Below are 18998 nucleotides of genomic sequence, written 5' to 3' on the forward strand. Positions count from 1 at the left end.
GAGGCGAGAAAGTGTGGATTAAAATAAACTTGAAACTTAACCAATTGCAGTATATGGACTTTATTTTGATCCTGACTTGAAAAAATATATACATTGTATATCATATATATCACAAGTATATATACACACACACTTGTGATTCAATTGTGGAAATTTGAATACTGCCTGTATAATTGATGATTTCTTAATTATGTTTTTTTAAAGCCGTGATAAAGGAATTGAAAAGGAGTCTTTATGTTTTAGATCTACACTGAAATGTTTTCAAATGAAATTATATGATATCTGAAATAGTTCAGAAATAATCCAGGGCAAAGGAGGAAGTAGCATTGATGAAAACAGAATTCAGGGACTTGATAGTAATTGAGTCTGGGTGATAAGTACCTAGGGCTTCATTATCGTGGTCTCTCCACTGTTGTGTAAATGTAAAATGTTTCATCATAAAAAGTTAAGATAAGAAGATGATCAGGACCTTTTTAAAAGATAAAAATTCACTTCCAGCAAAGAGATAGCAAAAAGGAGCAAATCTATCTTCCCACATGAAACAACCGGAAGTCACACAAAGTAGATGAAACAGTGGTTTTAGGCACAATATAGGCAACAAAAGAAATGAGAAACCAATGAAGATGCCCTGCAGCTTACTGCCTGTAGGTTTCCAGGCCACTATGCAGGAAGGGGATCCTGGACAGAGTCCTGAAGACTCATGGTTCAGAGCAGAGATGAAAGTGTGTGGAGATGAAGGCATCTTGTGTTCACAGAACAGAGTACTGGAGAGAAGGTAACTACCCAGGTGGAGAGCCACAAAGGCCCACAGAGATCCCTCTTTAGTATTCAGCAGACTAGTAGTCAGCACGTGCATATGAGGGGAAAAGGAGCAAATGAACAACGGGACATTTCCATTTAAAATATTTAAATAGCATCAAAATATGAAATATTTAAAAATAAATCTGAGAAAGAATGTGAAAAACTGTCCACCAAAAGCTATAAAACCCTTCTGAGAGAAATCAAAGACGACAAATAAATGGAGACCATGTTCAGAGGTCAGAAGATCCAAATTTGTTAACACGCCAGTTTTTCACAAACTGATCTACAGATTCAACACAATCCCAATCAAATTCCTAGCAGGTTTTTTTTTGTAAAAATTGACAGGCTGATTCAAAAAGTCATATGGAAATGCAAAGAGCCCAATATTGCCAAAAGAGTTCTGAAAGAGAACAAAGCTGGAGGACTAACATTATTCTATATCAAGACTTATTATAAAGCCACATTGTGTGGTATTGATACAAAGACAGGCAAATAGAACAGTAGAATAGGACGAATAGGCTAAGGAGTCCAGAAAAGATCCACCCACGTACAGGAAACTGATTTTTTGACAAAGGTGCAAAGACAATTTAGTGAAGAAAGTACTTTCTTTTCAACCCATGGTATTGGGACATTTGGTTATCTGTTTGCAGAAAAATGAACTTCAATCCAAAAAAGAAGAAAACAGGAAAAAAACTTCAAAATACAACAGAGACCAAAATATAAAACTTAAAACTATAATGCCTCTAGAAGACAATGTAGAAAATCTTGATGACCTCGGATTAGGTAAAGATGTCTTAGATATGACACAAAAACATGACCCACAAAAGAAGAAAATTGATAAAAGTAAAAATTTACAAAAGTAAAAACATCTGCCCTGTTAAAGACACTATGAAGGGAATTAAAAGATATTATAAATTAAGACTGAGATAAAATACTTGTAAATCATATCTGAAAAAGGACTTGTATCCAGAATGTAGAAAGAACCCTCAAAATTTAATAATAATCAAACAGTCTAATAAGAAAAAGATTTAAACAGATACTTCACCAAAGAAGATATAAAAGTAGCAAATAAGCACTTGAAAAGATGCTCAATGCCATTAGTCACCAGGAAAATGCAAATTAAAACAGCAATGAAAAAAAAAAACAAACCAACAATGAGATACCACCACTCGCCTATTAAAATGGCCAAAATTGAAAAGACCGACCATACCAAGCACTGGCAAGAATGTGAAGAAACCAAAAGTCTTACACATTGCTGGTGGGAATGTAAAATGGCACAACCACTTTGAAAACAGTTTGACAGTTTCTTTAAAAGTTAAATATTTATTTATCGTATGAGTCAGCCATTCCACGGTTAGGTATTTTCCTATAAGAAATGAAAGCGTATGTCCATAGACAGTCTTGAAGCCAAATGTTCAAGTGGCATTATTTGTAACAGCCCCAAACTGGAAATAACCCAAATTTCCATCAACAAATGAATGAATGAACAAACTGGTCTATCTAGACAATGGAATTCACTCAGAAATAAAAATAAATAAATTATTGATGTTCTTAACAAAATGGATGAACTTCAAAATCATTATGAACTTCGATCCCCCTGAAATTAATCCAACATATACTATAAAAGACGAAAAATGTGTACTGTATAATGCCATTTATAAAATATTCTAAACATGCAATATGGTTGCCCAAGGATGGGGATGAAATTGTGAGAAATTGAGAAGGAAGATTACAAACAAGCACAAAGCAACTTTTACGGGTGATGGACAGTCATCATTTTTTGGGGGGGGGTCATAGTTTCATATGTAAGTACACATGTCAAAACCTATCAAGTTGTACACTTTAGTTATGTTCAGCTTATTGTATGTCAGTTTTACCTCACTGTTTTTTTTAAAGGTGAAAAAAAATCTCATGTTCCTCACCCCTCTAAGTAAGTGTGCAGGAAAAGATACATACGAAGCTGAGAGTAATAGGGACACTCAGAAATACAAATTTAAATTCTTTTCTGATTTCATATGGACAACACATAGATCTGAAATGAAGTGACTTACCTTGCTTCCCACATACGGAGACTGTAATGCTACTATGTGATTCAACTAAATGGTGGAGCTTTACAGATTGCTGAAAAAGAACAGAAAACAGGAAAAGGCTTTTCTATTTGAGGATAGGTCCTAGATATTATTCAGTAAAGTGTTAGCCTTCCTTAAAGACGGAGCCAACTGAATGCACTGTTTAAAAACAAAACTGAGTAGCCTGCTACTCAATTGAAAAAGCATCCAACCTGTGGCGCTCTTCAGCCAGTGATAAATAGGCGTTGTTTAGTAGAAAGGAATTTCCCAGCATGCTCTGTCCATTCAAAAGAACTTTGATCATTCAAAATTTTTGTTTATACCTAAACAGCTTCAAGAGCCAAGCATTATTTCAGCTTTGGGTTACCCCACATCAGGGCTCCTAATCTAACTTCATAAGGAGTTTGGTGGTTCCTGCTATTCCCTCACAGTATTTGCTGTTTTAATATATGAAATACATGGGACCCTGAGAGTGAATAAGTAAGAGGAGACAAAAATAATAATATGATTATATTTGATTTCACATTTATTAAGAAATTATTGTGTGAAAGGCCTTTTACATGGTTCTGGGATTAAAAAGTCCCAATCATTTAGTGTTTTCATTTTTTAATTCTCATTTTGTCATTTAAGACACTCCCTAAATCTCCTAGCCTCAAATAATTTACAAGTCTGATTACTATGTCCTAATAATGATTAATAGAGTAATATAAGGTGAAAGAGTGTTCTGCTATTAACTTGTTCTTTTATTCATTTGTGTGCTCACTCAACATTTATTAAACAACATTTACACTAAGAGGTGGGGGTAGAATGGTCAACAAAACCGATATGATTCTTACCATCAGGGAATTTACAACCTACTGGGTAAATACAGTTAATCAAATAATCACACACATATATCACTACAATCAACAATAAAATGAAAAAGGATGAGGTGTTTTTGGAGCATATATAGCTAACCAACCAATAGACATCTTCCCTGAAGAAGTGACATTGAATCAAATAGGTTGTTGAACCTATGAGTCTCAAACTCAAAAGAGATATTTGGACTTGAAATACATATATAAATCTGAAAGTTATTAGCATATGCCTTTAGAAGTCATTAGTACATACAGTATGAGAGTAATGAAGACTCGAACTCGCCTGTAAAGACCATCAAGACACTATTAATAATAATAATAATAATAAAGCTAGGTAGAAAATAATGTAATTATGCTCCCTCTTACATAAGAAAGAAAAATAAAATATATACATATCCCAAAAAAGTTTTTGGAAGAATGCACAAGAAACTAATAAATGTGGTTGCATAAGTGGAGGGGTGGAGGAAGGGGGAGACTTTATATGGTAAACATCTTCATATCGGTTTGATATTGAGACACTCATGTTTTAAAAAGCCAGGTAGAGGACGATGAAGTATAACAAGATAATGGAAGAGCAGCTAGAGAGATGGAAAGTGTGATGTCACTGAAGCCAAAGGGAACGCACGGGGCAGTTAACAGTGTCAAATGCAACTGAGAGGTTTAGTGAAATCTACAGTGTGGAAAACAGTGTCCGCTGTGGGAGGGGAATCAGAGACTCAGCAAGCAAAAGACCAACCACCCAATAGAAATTAACGAGGGACATGAATACGATTCATAGTAAAAGAAATACAAATAGCTTAAAACATGAGCACGTGTTCAGCTCACAATGGAAAATGTGCTATTAGAGTTATGGAGTCCTATTTTCACTTATATTGGCAAAAATAAGGAAAACAAACACTTACCTGCTCTTGGGAGAAGTGTATATTGGCCTTACTTGTCTAAGAGGCATTTGACAATGTCTACTAAAATAATATATCTAGCTTATGATTAATTTCAAATATAGAAAACATATCTCCTTATCAGTACAGATATGTTATACACAAATTTACATGTAATATGAGTCACATATACTTGTGATTTATACGTATTTGTAAACATGCATATATGTGGATGTGTGAAAAGATATAAGTGCAAATATCCTCAATGCAGCATTGTTTTAATGGCAAAAGACTAGAAACAACCCAAATATCCATCAATATAAGACTGGTTTTTAAATTATGGTACATTTAGAGAAAATATGTTTGTGCAGATATGGAAAGATATTTAAGATATGTGCAAATACAAGCACATAACAGTATTATGAAATAGTACACTTCCATTTGTGTAAAACAAATTAATGTGTTTTACAATGCTAAAAGTATATAGAACATCTGGTCCCAGTTGATGCCTCTTAAAAGGAGACCCAGACACTGAAAGAACTAAGGTGGGAGGAATATTTACTTCTCATTTACACTATTTTGTTCTGTGTGAACTTTTTTTTATTATGTCCATATACTACTCCTTCTATTAAGAAAAAAAGAGTAGCTAGTTTTGAAAAGTATCGTTTTTTACTTTTACAACTATCTATGAGTCTTGGGATTGTAGTGGTGACCTTAACAAGAGTTGTTTGAATGGAGTCATAAGAGAGGAAGCCAGCTCAGTATAGATGAGAAATCAGAGGGAGATGAGTAAATGAAGAGAAATGCATAAACGAGGTCAAGAAGTTCTGCTGTCAAAGGGAGAAAAGAGGTAGAGTAGCAGCTGAAGTTTGAAGCGTGGTCAAAAGAAGGAATTTTTTCATTTGTTCCTGTTTTGTCATTTTTTAAGTTAGGAGAAGCTTGAGCATGTTTAAATGCTGATGGGAAGGCTCTCAGGGAGAGGGAGTGAGAAAAGGAGTCATTCACTGACCCCATGGGCATACTGAGAAGGTAGGAAATGATGCTATCAAAAGCACAAGCAGAGGGCACTTCCTCCTCTATAATGAGAGTTCAGGTCAGGAGGGAGGTGGAGACAAAAGTCATCTGGCAGTAGGAGGGTGTGGAATTGAGCAAATTCCTGTCTTATGATTTCTATCTTTGTGGAAAACAAAAAAAGCAATGTGATAGATTATCAGCTGAATTAGAGGAAAAGTGGAATGTGGGAAGTTAGGCATCTCAGAAACTGGAAGAAGACTTGGTTTGAGACCTTAATTCTGGAGAATGGGAGAGCACGTTGACCAGAGAGAAATAGAAAGCTTGCCCAGATGAGGTCGGTATTCATGGATTTATAGTGCAATCAACCAACCTGTACCATCTGATTTTTTCCCAGCAGCACCTAGATCCCCTTGTATAGGCATAAAGAGAGCCAAGAGTTGGACTGGGGTTTTGACAAATGAGTACCAACCAAACATAAAGGACAAAGATATTAAACACTCATTGAATATTAAAGACTCCTCCACCTCCATCCCTCTTCTACCATCTTCAAGATCCATCAGTATTCTCTACACATATTTTTTCACTTATTCACAATTCATAAATATCTGCATTTTCTCCTCAATAATCAGCCTTCATAAGCTAAACAGAGAGAAAAAATAACTTGAAAGGTTAGGGAACGGAATGTGAAGAAAAGGAAAGGACTAGCGCTTGTTGAGCATCAGCTATCATGCTAGATAGATATTTACGAACTTGGCCTCATTTGTTATGAAGTGGGCAGTGACTATTTTCCAGTTATACTTTTTTCAAACAAAATTTCAACAAAGTCGCAACTCTTTCTTCCTCAGACCATAGGATTGGTGGAAAAACTCACCACTCTGAGATCATATACAGTCAAAGCGATGGAAAGGATGGACATGATTATGATGGCAACAGCATACTCCTTATAATCTTCACTAAACCACAGGCAGACGCTGAAGAGTTGAAATACGTAAAATGGATTTAAAACCTGTTGGCAGATATCAAAACAGGAAGACAAAGGAGATATTTAGGCTTTACACTTAGCTATTCATTGACTTATTTGTTACCGTAATCCTCTCCATCATGTAAATCGTCCTGCACAGTATTCTTATTCTTATTACATTTATGTAGCATCTACCATGGGCCAGATGCTGCACAAAGCAACTTTACCTGAATTTACTCATTTAATTCCCACAATTATCTTATCATCCAGAAGTTATTACTTATCTCCATTGTAAAGATGAAGAAACTGAGCCTTAGATCTTGAGAAACTTGCCCAAGGATACAGAGCCACGACTGTCACAGACCAGGACTTGAACCCAGGCAACCTGGCCCCAGAACACTGACTTTTTTTTTTAATTAATTAATTTATTTATTTATTTTATGTATTGGCTGCATTGGGTCTTTGTTGCTGCACACGGGCTTTCTCTAGTTGATACGAGCGGAGGATACTCTTCATTGTGGTGCACGGGCTCCTCACTATAGTGGCTTCTCTTGTTGCGGAGCAAGGGCTCTAGGCGCATGGGCTTCAATAGTTGTGGTACATGGGCTCAATAGTTGTGGCTCAAGGGCTCTAGAGCACAGGCTCAATAGTTGTGGCGCATGGGCTTAGTTACTCCCCGGCATGTGGAATCTTCCCAGAGCAGGGTTCGAACCCATGTTCCCCGCATTGGCAGGAGGATTCTTAACCACTGCGCGACCTAGGAAATCCAGATCACTGACTTTTAACCATCGCTACACCTTATAATTTACAAAGTATTGTCTCATTTATCATCTTGTTGACCATCACAACGGTTGTGTAAGGGGTAGATATTATCATATCCAGTTTACATTGAGTGGCCTTCAGAAGAGTGAAGTAGTAGGTCAGTTTACAAAGTTAAAATGCTTTCTAGTTTATTGCTCTCCTCTATGACACAACATTGCCATATCGAAGCCATTAAAGTCCTTTAGATTAATGTATGAGATGAAGACTAAATTTTCTCCCAAATAGAGAGCCAAGGTGAAAGGGATGATCTGTAACTGAGCATCTAGAACACTGTGGGAGAAAGTAGAGATTAACTCCAACAGTTGTAATCCTGCTAGGGTTAAAAACATTTTGTGCCTTTACTCAAATTCCTTCTAGTTGATTTTCATCTTTCTAAAATAGGAACAGTAATCCTTCCTCTGGTTAGGGAATAAGCGCACAGACACTTTTCTTATCAGTTTCTGCTACTTTCTTTCATGACTTAAAGCTTGCTAGAAATATTGAGAAAGGAGCTTGAGTTTAGTAAGCCTTTTTTAAGGCAAGGAGGAGTGGAGGTAGCGTACAAGAGGGAACCCAGGGTACAGCTGTTAGTTGTAGTGTCATAATAATCACGGTAAAATGAGAAGTAAGCCCAGTGATAGAGTCAAATAGAAAAAATCCAGCTTAGTAAATTATGGTCAAATCTTTCTTTCCCTCCCCCCCACACACTGAGATCAACAGAACTAATAAGGCTGAACAGATGTTTTCTTCCTACAATTTTGGATGCTGAGGAAATTGTGTATGTCGCCTATAAGAAAGAGATTGAGTTAAGTTTTAATTATTATTTTAGTTTCACAAAGATGAGACAGGGGATAAAAAACACAGGATTAAAAAGGAAAGAAAGAAAGGAAACCCTGTGTTCATCCAGTCATTAAAGGATAAGTAGACACACAAGCATCATATCTTCTGCTAAAATGGGTAATGAGTGTGCAAAAATGGACCCCAGGAAAGAGTAGAGATATGAATACACTTTGCATTCTTTGAAAATAGCACAAATTACAGTTACTCTTAACAAGTAGCATTCTTGATCATTTAACTAGAACCTAACTTTGTTATTTTCTAGCCAGCACCAAGACAGAATACTGATTACCTCCTTGATGAGCAGTTTCCAAATGGGTGTGATTTCAACATCAATAGTATTTGGTCCACATATTAACCTCCTATAGGGAGAGATCACAGCTCACTCAGTTACTAATAATAAAAATGAAACTCATTTCTCACCCATTCAGAAAAAGGTCTATGCCACGTTTGCTTTCTTACTTGTGGGATCAACATAAGCCTCCCTTGTTGCATAACATCCCCAGCTTTCTCAAAATAACTTGGGGGGGGGGGGGTTCCAGGTGCAAAACCAATAAACATGATCATATTGCATTTATTAAACTGCACCCTTTCTGAGGTCTAAATATTCCCCTGATGGTAATTTGAGTATTTCATTTTAGTCATTGTTCCATTCAAGTAGTTTTAGGATTGGCACCCTCTCAGCTCTGCCTCTCCCCCAACTCTGGCTCCATGGATGTGAGACAGAGGGCTCATTACAGGAGAAGAGCTTTACTCTCCTCCTCCTATTCAGTTCTGGGAAGCAGCAGAATTTGTTTTAATATAAGCAAAAAGTGTTAGGCTTTCAAAAATAGCTCTGCGCAGAGTTATACGGCCTTTTAATTGAAAACTCAGAGATGTGTTTCTTGGATGACACAGAGCAATGACCCTCTATGAGTTATTTTGCTGTTGAGAATGGTAGACATTTTCTCTGTGCCTTCTACATAGATGCTCAGACCAAAAAGCTTAACAGAATGTGTTACTGGCGGTGCTTCTCAAACTTTAATGTTCATACAGATAACCTTGTGATCTTGTTAATGGGAAGATTCTGATTCAAAAAGGGTGAGGGGTGGTCTGAAATTCTGCATTTCTAACAAGAACCCGGGTGAGGCTGATGGTAGTCTGGGTCTGTTCAAAGTACCACCAAAACTCCACCCCAAAGTGGCGTGGAGGGGAACTCAGGAATCATGGAAACTTAGGACCAGCAAGGTGTTTACAGGCCTCCTCCCCTTTTGAACAAGTAGGAAACTGAAGCCCAGAAAGGAGAAGCTATTTGCTCAAAGCCACACAGTAAATTAGTCACAGCCTCTTGACTTTCAACCCAGTGCCCTTCCCAAACCTCGCTCCTCTGCCCAGCACCTGATTTAGAATTGTGGGGCTACGAGTCTTGCATGATATTCTTGTGCTGCTCTACAATTATTATTTAACTATGTTATCACAGTATTACACATATTTCCTGATTACAGTCAAAACTGGTTCAACCTTATTATTATAGTAACCTTGAGAAGCATTATGCAGAGTAGAAAGAGAACTACACCTATAGTCAGAGATGCAATTCTTCCTCTGTCACTTCCATTAGTGTGACCTTGTTCAGGCCATTAAACCTCTCTGAGTCTCAGATTTCTCATCTGTTATGTTGAAATGATGAGGATGTCTGTTCTAACTCCCTCACAAGGTTGCTCTGATGAAGTGAGATAATGTATGTAAAACATTTAATTTAATAATACTAAATAGAGCATTACAACATATTCTGATATTGACCAGTTAAGATAACCGTTTCCTGGGATCTTTCTTTGACTAACTGGTGACCATCGTTCTGAGCGGGTGTAGATAACAATATACATGGTACCTGATCTCTTGTTCTTCTTTTGTTAGACCTGATCCAAACTTTAGATGTATCTTGGCAGAACTGAGCCAGTCTTCCAAAGAGCTAAAATAATAATAATGAGAGAGACATACTGAGCAAAATATTTTTGAAATAATATTTTTCTTTTTAGATGCAATTCCTCAAACAACTTACCCAATTTTCTGGAACTGTCCTTCCAAGTTGTTCCAAACATATCTTATTTTCTGCACTTTTATGCATCTCACCTGCAAAAGAAAATTACTAAGAAGTCTCCAGTCTGCGGATCAGTGGATATATAGCAGTTTAGTGACTAAAGAAGCATTTGTGGAAGAAGCAAAGATAGAGCCCTAATATACTTATTTTATCCTTTCCTAGCAAGTCCTCTCCTTGGCTACTACACAAATGGCATTCTTTATTTGAAGTTATCGTTCAATCAACATGTATCATGGGCCTGCTACACTGATAAATATATGAGTAAAACTCAGCCTCTGCATTCCACTACTCGATAACCTAACAAGGGGAGAAAATATGTTATGAAAGGGAAAACAATACTATACAGTCAAATTATGTACGTGTCAAAGAACTGAAAACATAATAAAGGAAGAATTATAGTATTGAAATGCTATAAAAGTATAGAGAGGGTACATGACAGAAGGTGTGATGGAGAAGAAGAATCTGAGCTGCGTCCTTAAAGGATTGGAAGAACATTGCTCAGATGAGAAGGGAAGAGGGCATTTCAAAGAGATTATGCACAATTTAGTTGTGGGGGAGGAGCACGTGAGGGGGCCTGTTTGACAGCAAAATGGAGAATGAGGCTGGAAGCATGAGGAAAGATCAGATCCTTGGGTGATAGGATGAGTATTCAGAATTTTTGTAAGCAATGGATTTGCAGAGTAACCTATGGAAGTGACACTGAAAAAGATGAGACTGGTGGCAGGTTCTAGAAGACAGTGAGATGGTTATTGTAAGAAAATGAACTCCAGGAGGTGAGCGCCTGAGGGTGTTGGCAATGGAAAGAAAGCTTAATGCTTACGACACTACACCTTCTTGTTTCTGATTTCTTACAGCAACTTTACATATAAATCTGAATCTCCTTTAACTGGTGACCTAATTAAGCACAAAGAGAAACGGTAAGGCTGTCGTATTGTTAGGGAGCGATGGTTATAAACCTCATTTTGCCCATTGGAATCAACTGAGAAATTTTTAAAAATACTGATGTCTGTGTCCCACCCACAAAGGGATTCTAATTCCCTTTGTCTGGGGTACAGCCTGGGCATAAATATTTTTAAACGTCCTCAGGTAATTCTAATGTGCAAAGTTGAGACACAGTGTCCAAGACTTCCTTTGATAGCTACTCGTATCACTGTATCCTTGAGAAATTCAATGAAATTTCTCTGCACCTCATTTTTCCCATGCATAAATTGAGGCAATTGGCCAGATCATCTCTGAGTTCCACTGCAACGCCTCTGAATATGTTCTATACTTATGGGTATTATAGTCTGGATAACCATTAGATAAAATCTAAAACTTGGAAGAGCATATAGCTGGTACATAACAAGTACTCCACACATTTTTTATTAAATAAATAAAGGAATGCTTTTCACAACCACATATCAACCAGAAATGGAGTTTCTTTTTTGTTTCTTTTTTTAAATTGAAGTATAGTTGATTTACGATGTTGTGTTAATTTCTGCTGTACAGCAAAGTGATTCAGTTATACTTATACTGTATATACTTTCTTTTTCATATTCTTTTCCATTACGGTTTATCACAGGATGTTGAGTATAGTTCCCTGTGCTGGACAGGAGGACCTTGTTGTTTATCCATCCTATATATACTAGTTTGCATCTGCTCATCCCAAGCTCTCACTCCATCCCTCCCCCTTGGCAACCACAATAGAAACAGAGTTTAAATCCCTAAACTCCAAGACCTGGGTTACTTCAAATGACTTTTAACCTTATTCAATAAATATGTGTATGTAAACTTGCTGTGGTAGTCATTTCATGATGTATGTAAGTCAAATCATTATACTGTACACCTTAAACTTACACAGTGCTCAGTGCTGTGTGTCAATTATATCTCAGTAAAACTAGAAGGAAAAAAATACATGTGCGTGTGCACCCGTACCCATGTTCATATTTACCAAGTAAGGGTATTAAGTACTGTGTTTTTTATTTTACAGGATGGATTTATTTCAATGTGTTGGTTGCAAAATAACATTTTTTAAAAAATAAAGCCTACCTTCCAACTGACTTTCAGTATAGAATTGGAGGGACTTGCCACCAGACACAATGCTTCCTTCACAAGCTACAAGTCAAGGTGAGGAAATATGACCCGCCTAGGCTGTGTTAGCTGCTGGGGCCCATCGTGGGGCCTCACGTTTTTTTGCCTCATGTTTTCCTTTCCTTTCCAGTATTCTCTATAGTTTTACAAATAGAGCTGGACTGTGATCACAGCTACTGTTTCCTGAGTACTTGGGGGCAGGGGTATTGTCTTTTTAATCACCCTGTGGTAGGACAGATATTATCTTCATTTCCACTTTGCCCTTTCAGTTCATTTTGATTAAGTAACTTGCCCAAGACCACATCTATTAAGAAACAGGGCTGGAAATTGAACTTGAGCCCCTCTAGCCCCCAAGTCTAGTCTTTGGAGGATCTAATAGTCAAGCTAGTCTCAGAAGATAGTCTGAAAATCCCATAACTTCCAGAACAAGTTGTATGAAGTAAAAGTTGCCTACTTTATTAATTCTGTAGGTTCAAAAATCCAAGTTAGAAAAAATGTAAAAGACAAACAATGGTAGAATGCGACACCACTGATCGGTTAGACAACCTAGATAGATAGGCTATAAATGTATAAAACATAACAGATACAAAGCAGCCAATGAAGCCGCAATAATGAGGAGAAAAGAGGTTACTGATAAAGTTTATGTCAGGCCAGAAAATGGAAAACCCCATTATCTCCTGACAGTTTTGGAGGCTATTCATCACAGAGTGAGAAGAATGACTCCATCTTAGGCCTTTTAAACATCTTTGAGTTTCCCCAAGGAGGAAGCATCTCTGCCTGGAGCTTTCTCAGCTTCCCTCATCAACTTCAGAGGCTCTGGAAGCTGATAAGAGGATGGTACGCATCATATTTGCAAGGGGTGAAGTTTATTTGCCCATTTCCTGGAACTTCGGACCAGGAAACAATAATTAGGAAATCAGGGATCAGCTGTGGGGTGATTTTCACCTTTCCGCTCAGAACCAGAAGCTGTTTCAATCCTCAGGCATCCCACTCTTCATTTCTTGTTGGAACAAGTTGTAAGAGTATCCTGTCTAACAGGTTAAGCACTGGGTTTCAGTTTTGCATGCAGGAACAAAGACCCAAGGCAGCCAAAAATATAAATAAATAAATAATAAACAAATAAATAAATTTATTTAAAAAATGCACTGAGCATCTACTATATACCTGCCACCATATTGATCTTTGTATTTCTTAATTTATTAAATTTTATCAATTAATATTAGAGGTATGCATCTTCATCATCTTAGACATGAGGAAACTGAGGCTCATCAGAGGGTAGTAATTAAACCAAGGTTGCACAGTTTCAAAGGATGAAGCTGAGATTTGAACTGAGCTCTATCTGGCCCCAAGATCCATGTCTTTATAATGTTCTATACTGTCATAGAGATCTGAATTTAATCTTCTTTACTGAAGTATAGTAGCTGTACAATATATGTTACAGATGTACAATATGGTGATTTACAATTTTTAAAGGTTGTATTCCACTTATAGTTATTCTAAAATTGGCTATATATGCATGTAGTCTTGTATTTGGAAGGAAAAAAGATTCAATTTCTCTAGCATCTGCAGGAGCCATAAGGGACTTACCTTTAGGTCTGGCTTTCTTATGGCCCTATTTATGATGTACTCCTCCTCTGTGATGAGAGGGTGGTCCGGAGTGAGCTGAAATGCTTTGTTCAGTGCTGACAGGCAGATCCACACTACCTTTTTCCAAGAGTAAGTTTGGAATTCATCCTGAGGAAATAAACCCCCGTGAAGTTAAGAGATGTCATCAGGCTAAAATTCATTTTAATATAATTCTGTAAATTTACGGAGTTAAACATTCTTGACAGAGCTCTATGCCTCTGAAAGCTGGTAGCTTTAGAGCCTTGAGGGGAAAAGCCTTGCCATCACTTACTGAGGAACTGGGATGTGGATAGTGGCACACGAAACAATGCTCAAGAGTCACAAGGCAGATGCTCAGGTAAGAGCTAGTGTTCCCTATCACCCTCCAACCACGGGACCACGGCCTGATACAAAAAAAATAAAAAAAGCAAGCCTTCTAAAGTGTTTTTGTAGGCCTCAAGGGTTAGGAGACCAGGTCAACTGAACCATCCCCGTGTTTTGAGGCTTAACAGTTTCACCTCTTCCAGAACAACCCCTTTAAACTCCTCCTGGGGGGGACTGTCACTGTAGTAACTCTGAAAGACTGTCACTGTCCCTCTCTTGCCCTCCCAGTTACTACCTTCTGCCTTGCATTCTCTTAGTTGTTCTAGACGATCTGGAAGGTAAGGACCATGTTTTACGGTCCCTTATATCCCATCCACGTGGGGAATTTTGACCTGCTCAGTGCGAGTCTGATGAATGGATGGGAAAAATACTGCGAGTACGAACTGAGCATGCCCAAGAGTAATTGTCAAGATGTTAGCACAGGTGGCACTGAGGACGGTACCCTCGTGCATGGCCCTAAGTGAAGCTGCTTGCCTTTGCAGTTCACTGATGACTCCACCGCAGAATAAAACTAGAGGGCGCAGTGCTGGATTGAGTAACAGGTAACACAATGGTCCCTTAGAGACTGATGTGATAATAACAGTGGTTATTATCCAATTGGATGTCTGGTAAACCTCGGGCGCTAGGAAGAACGGCCAGGGAAGTCAAGCCTGGGAAACAATTTGATGCCTGGGAATGTAGCTCAGAACCAGGTATTGGCTCCACCACGCCTGCTTTGGCCATGAAGAGTGTCTGCGCTGACCGCAAAGGGCAGAGAGAAGGGTTAGCAGCTGTTGCAGCTACGTCTCTTGCACTGATTCTCCTCCGGAGAAGCCCACCTCCATGCCTTTGCTGCTGCTGCCTCCTCAGCCTGGAGCGCACATCCTTCTCTCCTCTCATTAAGTCTTCATGGGGCTCGATCTTCACCTCCCCTGAGGGTCTGGCTCAAAGTGCATGTCGTGGGAACGGCCCTAATTTCTCCGGGCGATCTGTCCTCTAAGCCAACAGGGTATGTGAGACTCTTACCACCCTCTACCTCATGGCATCGCCCTTTGCCCCCTCCCTGTATCACTCCGCTTGGACTGTGGGTAGCGATCATGTTTGATGATGTCTGTGCTCCAGCCAGGCCTGGCACAGATTCTGGGGGGGGGGGGGAGGCAGAGGAGTCGGGAAGCAAAGCAGAGGAAGTAGGGAGGGGGAGGAAAGGGAGAGGAAAGGAGGCAAAGCAAAAGAGGAGGAGGAAAGGAAAGAAAGAGAGAGGAAAGGGGAGGAGGGGGAGGAGGGGAAGGGGAAAAAAAACCTTAGTAGACATTTGAAAGTTAATGAATTAATTTTAAAAACCAGTAAAATTGGCTATTATCGCATTTTCGGAAAAGATGACTAAATTAAATCAAATCAGATGTGCATGGAGTTACCTTCAGAGCCTAAGAATGACTGAAGATGGCTACATTTCCAACCACTAAGCCACTGAACTTGTGGACGTGTTCCAGATGCCGTGGAATACACCACCAACTCCCTAGAACACACCTTGACATAGCTCAGCATGATACAGCCTTGCCTTTGACGATGTCAAAAGGTCATGTGGTCTCTGTTAGGAGAAGAACTTTGAGTTTCTAATAATAACAGTAATAAAGACAGTTAATATTTATTTAGCAATTTATTGTGTTCTCAGCACATAATGCCACGGGTGTATTCCTTCATTTAAAGCGCAAAAACCCTGTGAGGTAGTTACTGTTCATTACCTTTTCCGTTCCACAGGTGAGGAAACTAAGTCACAGTTGGTAACCATTAGAGCAGGGATGTGACACCCTCATCCCCCAGCCCCTCCAGAGTCCCATCTTATCCTCTGCTCTATTCTATACTCTGTTTAAAAACACAGTTTGATTGGACTTTCATTTTTATATCCAGCCTGAACTAGGATTGCAAAGAACAAAGCTTCAATGAAAACTTTAGTAAGAAAACACATAATTTGTAGGTAAATAGGAATACAGATTATAAAAGTGGCATCAGGACCAGAGACCTCAGGCCACCAAGGGAGAACAATTAGAAAGATAAGCTCCTCTTGATCCTCTTAAATGAAACAAAATAATATTAACTACTAATCTTCAAATGATTACTTAGCAGTTTAAAAACCCTTTTTGTGTCAGTTGTCCTATTTTAGGCTCACAATTCCCCAAAGTCGATATTATGATCTCCATTTTGCAGATGAGAAAACACTCCATCAACAAGGCTAAGAATTGCCCGAGCCAGTCTGGTATGCCCGAGGCCAGGTCTTCCCACACTAAATCTTGGCTCCTTCCTTTTTGTTTCAACAAGTTGTCCCATGGTGTTCGTGGCTCATGTATAAAAATGACCTTAAATTCTAGACTGTGTAACAAATAGCATCCGGTTGTTCAGAATCTCTGATCTCCTAGCAACAGAGAATCTGATTCCCAAAATCAAGCTGTCACACTCTGGCGCAGTGTGATAGCAAACAGACCTCTAGACCATAATTCTTAAAAAGGGGAAGACAAATTGGAACATTGAAACTCTCAAGCTCTCACAGACCAGTGTTAATCTAATGCACCAACTACATGCCTTAGTCTAGGCAAGTATTAAAGGCTGAAATTCACCTTATTACAGTAGCATAATTAAATTCAAGGTGCTTGGATATATTTGCCTCTAAGCTCAGTTCCTGTCATCCCCTTTACCTCTGGGGCATTTTAACTCACAATTTTGTATAATGCAAAGTAGAATTCCATAGGCTAAATAAAGATGCCACAGTGAGACATTTTTCTTAGAATAAGGTAGCATCACTGACTTTTCTCTTGTTTACTACTCTGTTAAAGACTCAAAATCATGCGTATTTTTTAATAACTGCAAATGAAAAGTAACCTTTAAAAATTATATCATTAAAACCAATTTTAATTTTAAAGAAGAAATTCACTTAACTTTTTAAGGGGAACATAAGGCAAAGAAAGGGAGGGAAAATGTGTCATTGTGAAGTGGTCACTCTGGGTGACCTCATCAACTTCTCTCTGTTTTCAGCTTGGTGTTGTCCAGGATGGAAAGAGCATGGGCTCCTTCATGAGGTCAAATCTCAGCTCAAAACCAAAATGAAAAATCATTGCAACTCTCTGAACCTAATTTTCTTTATCCAGGAAGTGGGGATGATAGTACACATTTCATGGATGTTTGAAGAATTACAGGCGTAATGTACATGACCTGATCTGAGGTCTGGCCCATGGCTGGGTGTGACAAATGTTTGCTGGGTGTAGCTCTGTACCTCATTTTCACAACATGTTGTTTCTGAGATCTTGCTGTAAATAGGAACTTTTTTCCCCTTTAAGGAAACTTTAGAATCTCTAAGAGTCTGTTTTTCTTTTCTAAGAAAGAAGTATATTTACCTGGAAACTGCTATTTTCGCTTCAGTCTGTTTCCCAGCTCTTTCAAACAGTTAATGATCTACAAAATACTTCAATGCACCAGAAGACCTACCACTTTAAATAATTGCTTTGTAATGCAGATAATCCAAATTGTTTGCCTGGAAAATCTAGACGTTTTAACACCTCAAGTCTCCTCTTTATCTCCTTTTTACCAAGAGAATTAACCAGACTAGTCCTTGAACTCTAAAAGAGTAGGATTTAAAATAACTCGAGTGGATTTCCAAGAATGGAATGCACACAGAAGACTTGAGTTTGACCTGGACAGAAAGATAGAGAAGCAAACCTGGGCATTTCTATGTGGACTTGCACTTTCTGAACCTGAAAATACCAGATTAACTTCTCTATTGAATGAAGTGAGTGGCCTTGCTTATCTTCTTCCAGCCTTTTGCTATAAGCACCTCACCTCTTGACATTTAAAAGCAGTGTAATGGTCACTTCAGGTTGAGGCCAGTGCCATGACTTGCTCCCCTCCACCCGCCCCCGCACCATTTTTGCCTCCTGGCCTGAAGGATCCTAGTTCCCTGCAGAAATCGAACCCTTGCCCCCTGCAGTGGAAGCGTGGAGTCTTAACCACTGGAACTCTGGGAAAGTCCCTTACTTATCTTTTTGTTTTTGTTTGCTTTTTTGTTTTACTTTATATAAACAATGTATTGATTATACACTTTCAAAGCAGAGGGTATGTTTTAAGTCCGTGACTTATCCTCTTATGGAAGAGTTCATTCCACAACGGTGTAGCACTTCTGCGCTTGCCTTAAAAAGAAAAAAAGTAACCCATTGCAAAATTCCAAAGAGGTATTAGGAAATCAGTATTTCTCACTTGAGGATGGATACATTGTCTTGTATTTAAGTAAGGTACCTACAAGAGTCCAGCTCTATTGTCTCCTTGGTGGTCCTTGGAATTTGGTTGTAAGTCCTCCTGTACTGAAACCTCCCGCCTTGGTAGGAGGCAGGGTGTCCTCTGTTACCAGCTACTGTCCTCCAGGATCTCACGCCCCATCTTCTATGTTTTGTTCAAGTGGCCTTTGGGATTTCACTTACTGTTTTGTTTGGGTTGCTGGCTTCTGTTCTCAGGATTTTGTTTTCCTTTTTTTTTTTTTTTTTTTTCTTCTGGTAAGTAGTTGCTTTTGGAATGTGAGACATTCACTCTCTGAGGACAGCCTCCTTCTGGAACTTCTGCTGGTTTTACGTATAAGAACTATGGGCCTTAGTCCTGCAAGTATTTGTCTTGCTGGACTACCAT

General features: G+C 38.5%; 1 protein-coding gene across 1 annotated transcript in view; it reads right to left on the bottom strand.

The window, feature by feature from the left end:
• The window catches only part of ATP13A4 (ATPase 13A4), a 123147-nt gene that overhangs the window by 56324 nt on the left and 47825 nt on the right, over nucleotides 1-18998 (bottom strand). Inside the window, exons 3-8 of the mRNA XM_057738878.1 lie at nucleotides 13953-14099; nucleotides 10257-10327; nucleotides 10086-10166; nucleotides 8511-8580; nucleotides 6491-6625; nucleotides 2853-2922 (exon numbers count right to left, since the gene is read on the bottom strand). Coding sequence (XP_057594861.1) covers nucleotides 2853-2922; nucleotides 6491-6625; nucleotides 8511-8580; nucleotides 10086-10166; nucleotides 10257-10327; nucleotides 13953-14099 — 574 coding nt within the window. The remainder of the gene's footprint in view (nucleotides 1-2852; nucleotides 2923-6490; nucleotides 6626-8510; nucleotides 8581-10085; nucleotides 10167-10256; nucleotides 10328-13952; nucleotides 14100-18998) is intronic.

This window comes from Hippopotamus amphibius, chromosome 6, assembly GCF_030028045.1.
Source record: "Hippopotamus amphibius kiboko isolate mHipAmp2 chromosome 6, mHipAmp2.hap2, whole genome shotgun sequence".
Classification (NCBI taxonomy): domain Eukaryota; kingdom Metazoa; phylum Chordata; class Mammalia; order Artiodactyla; family Hippopotamidae; genus Hippopotamus; species Hippopotamus amphibius.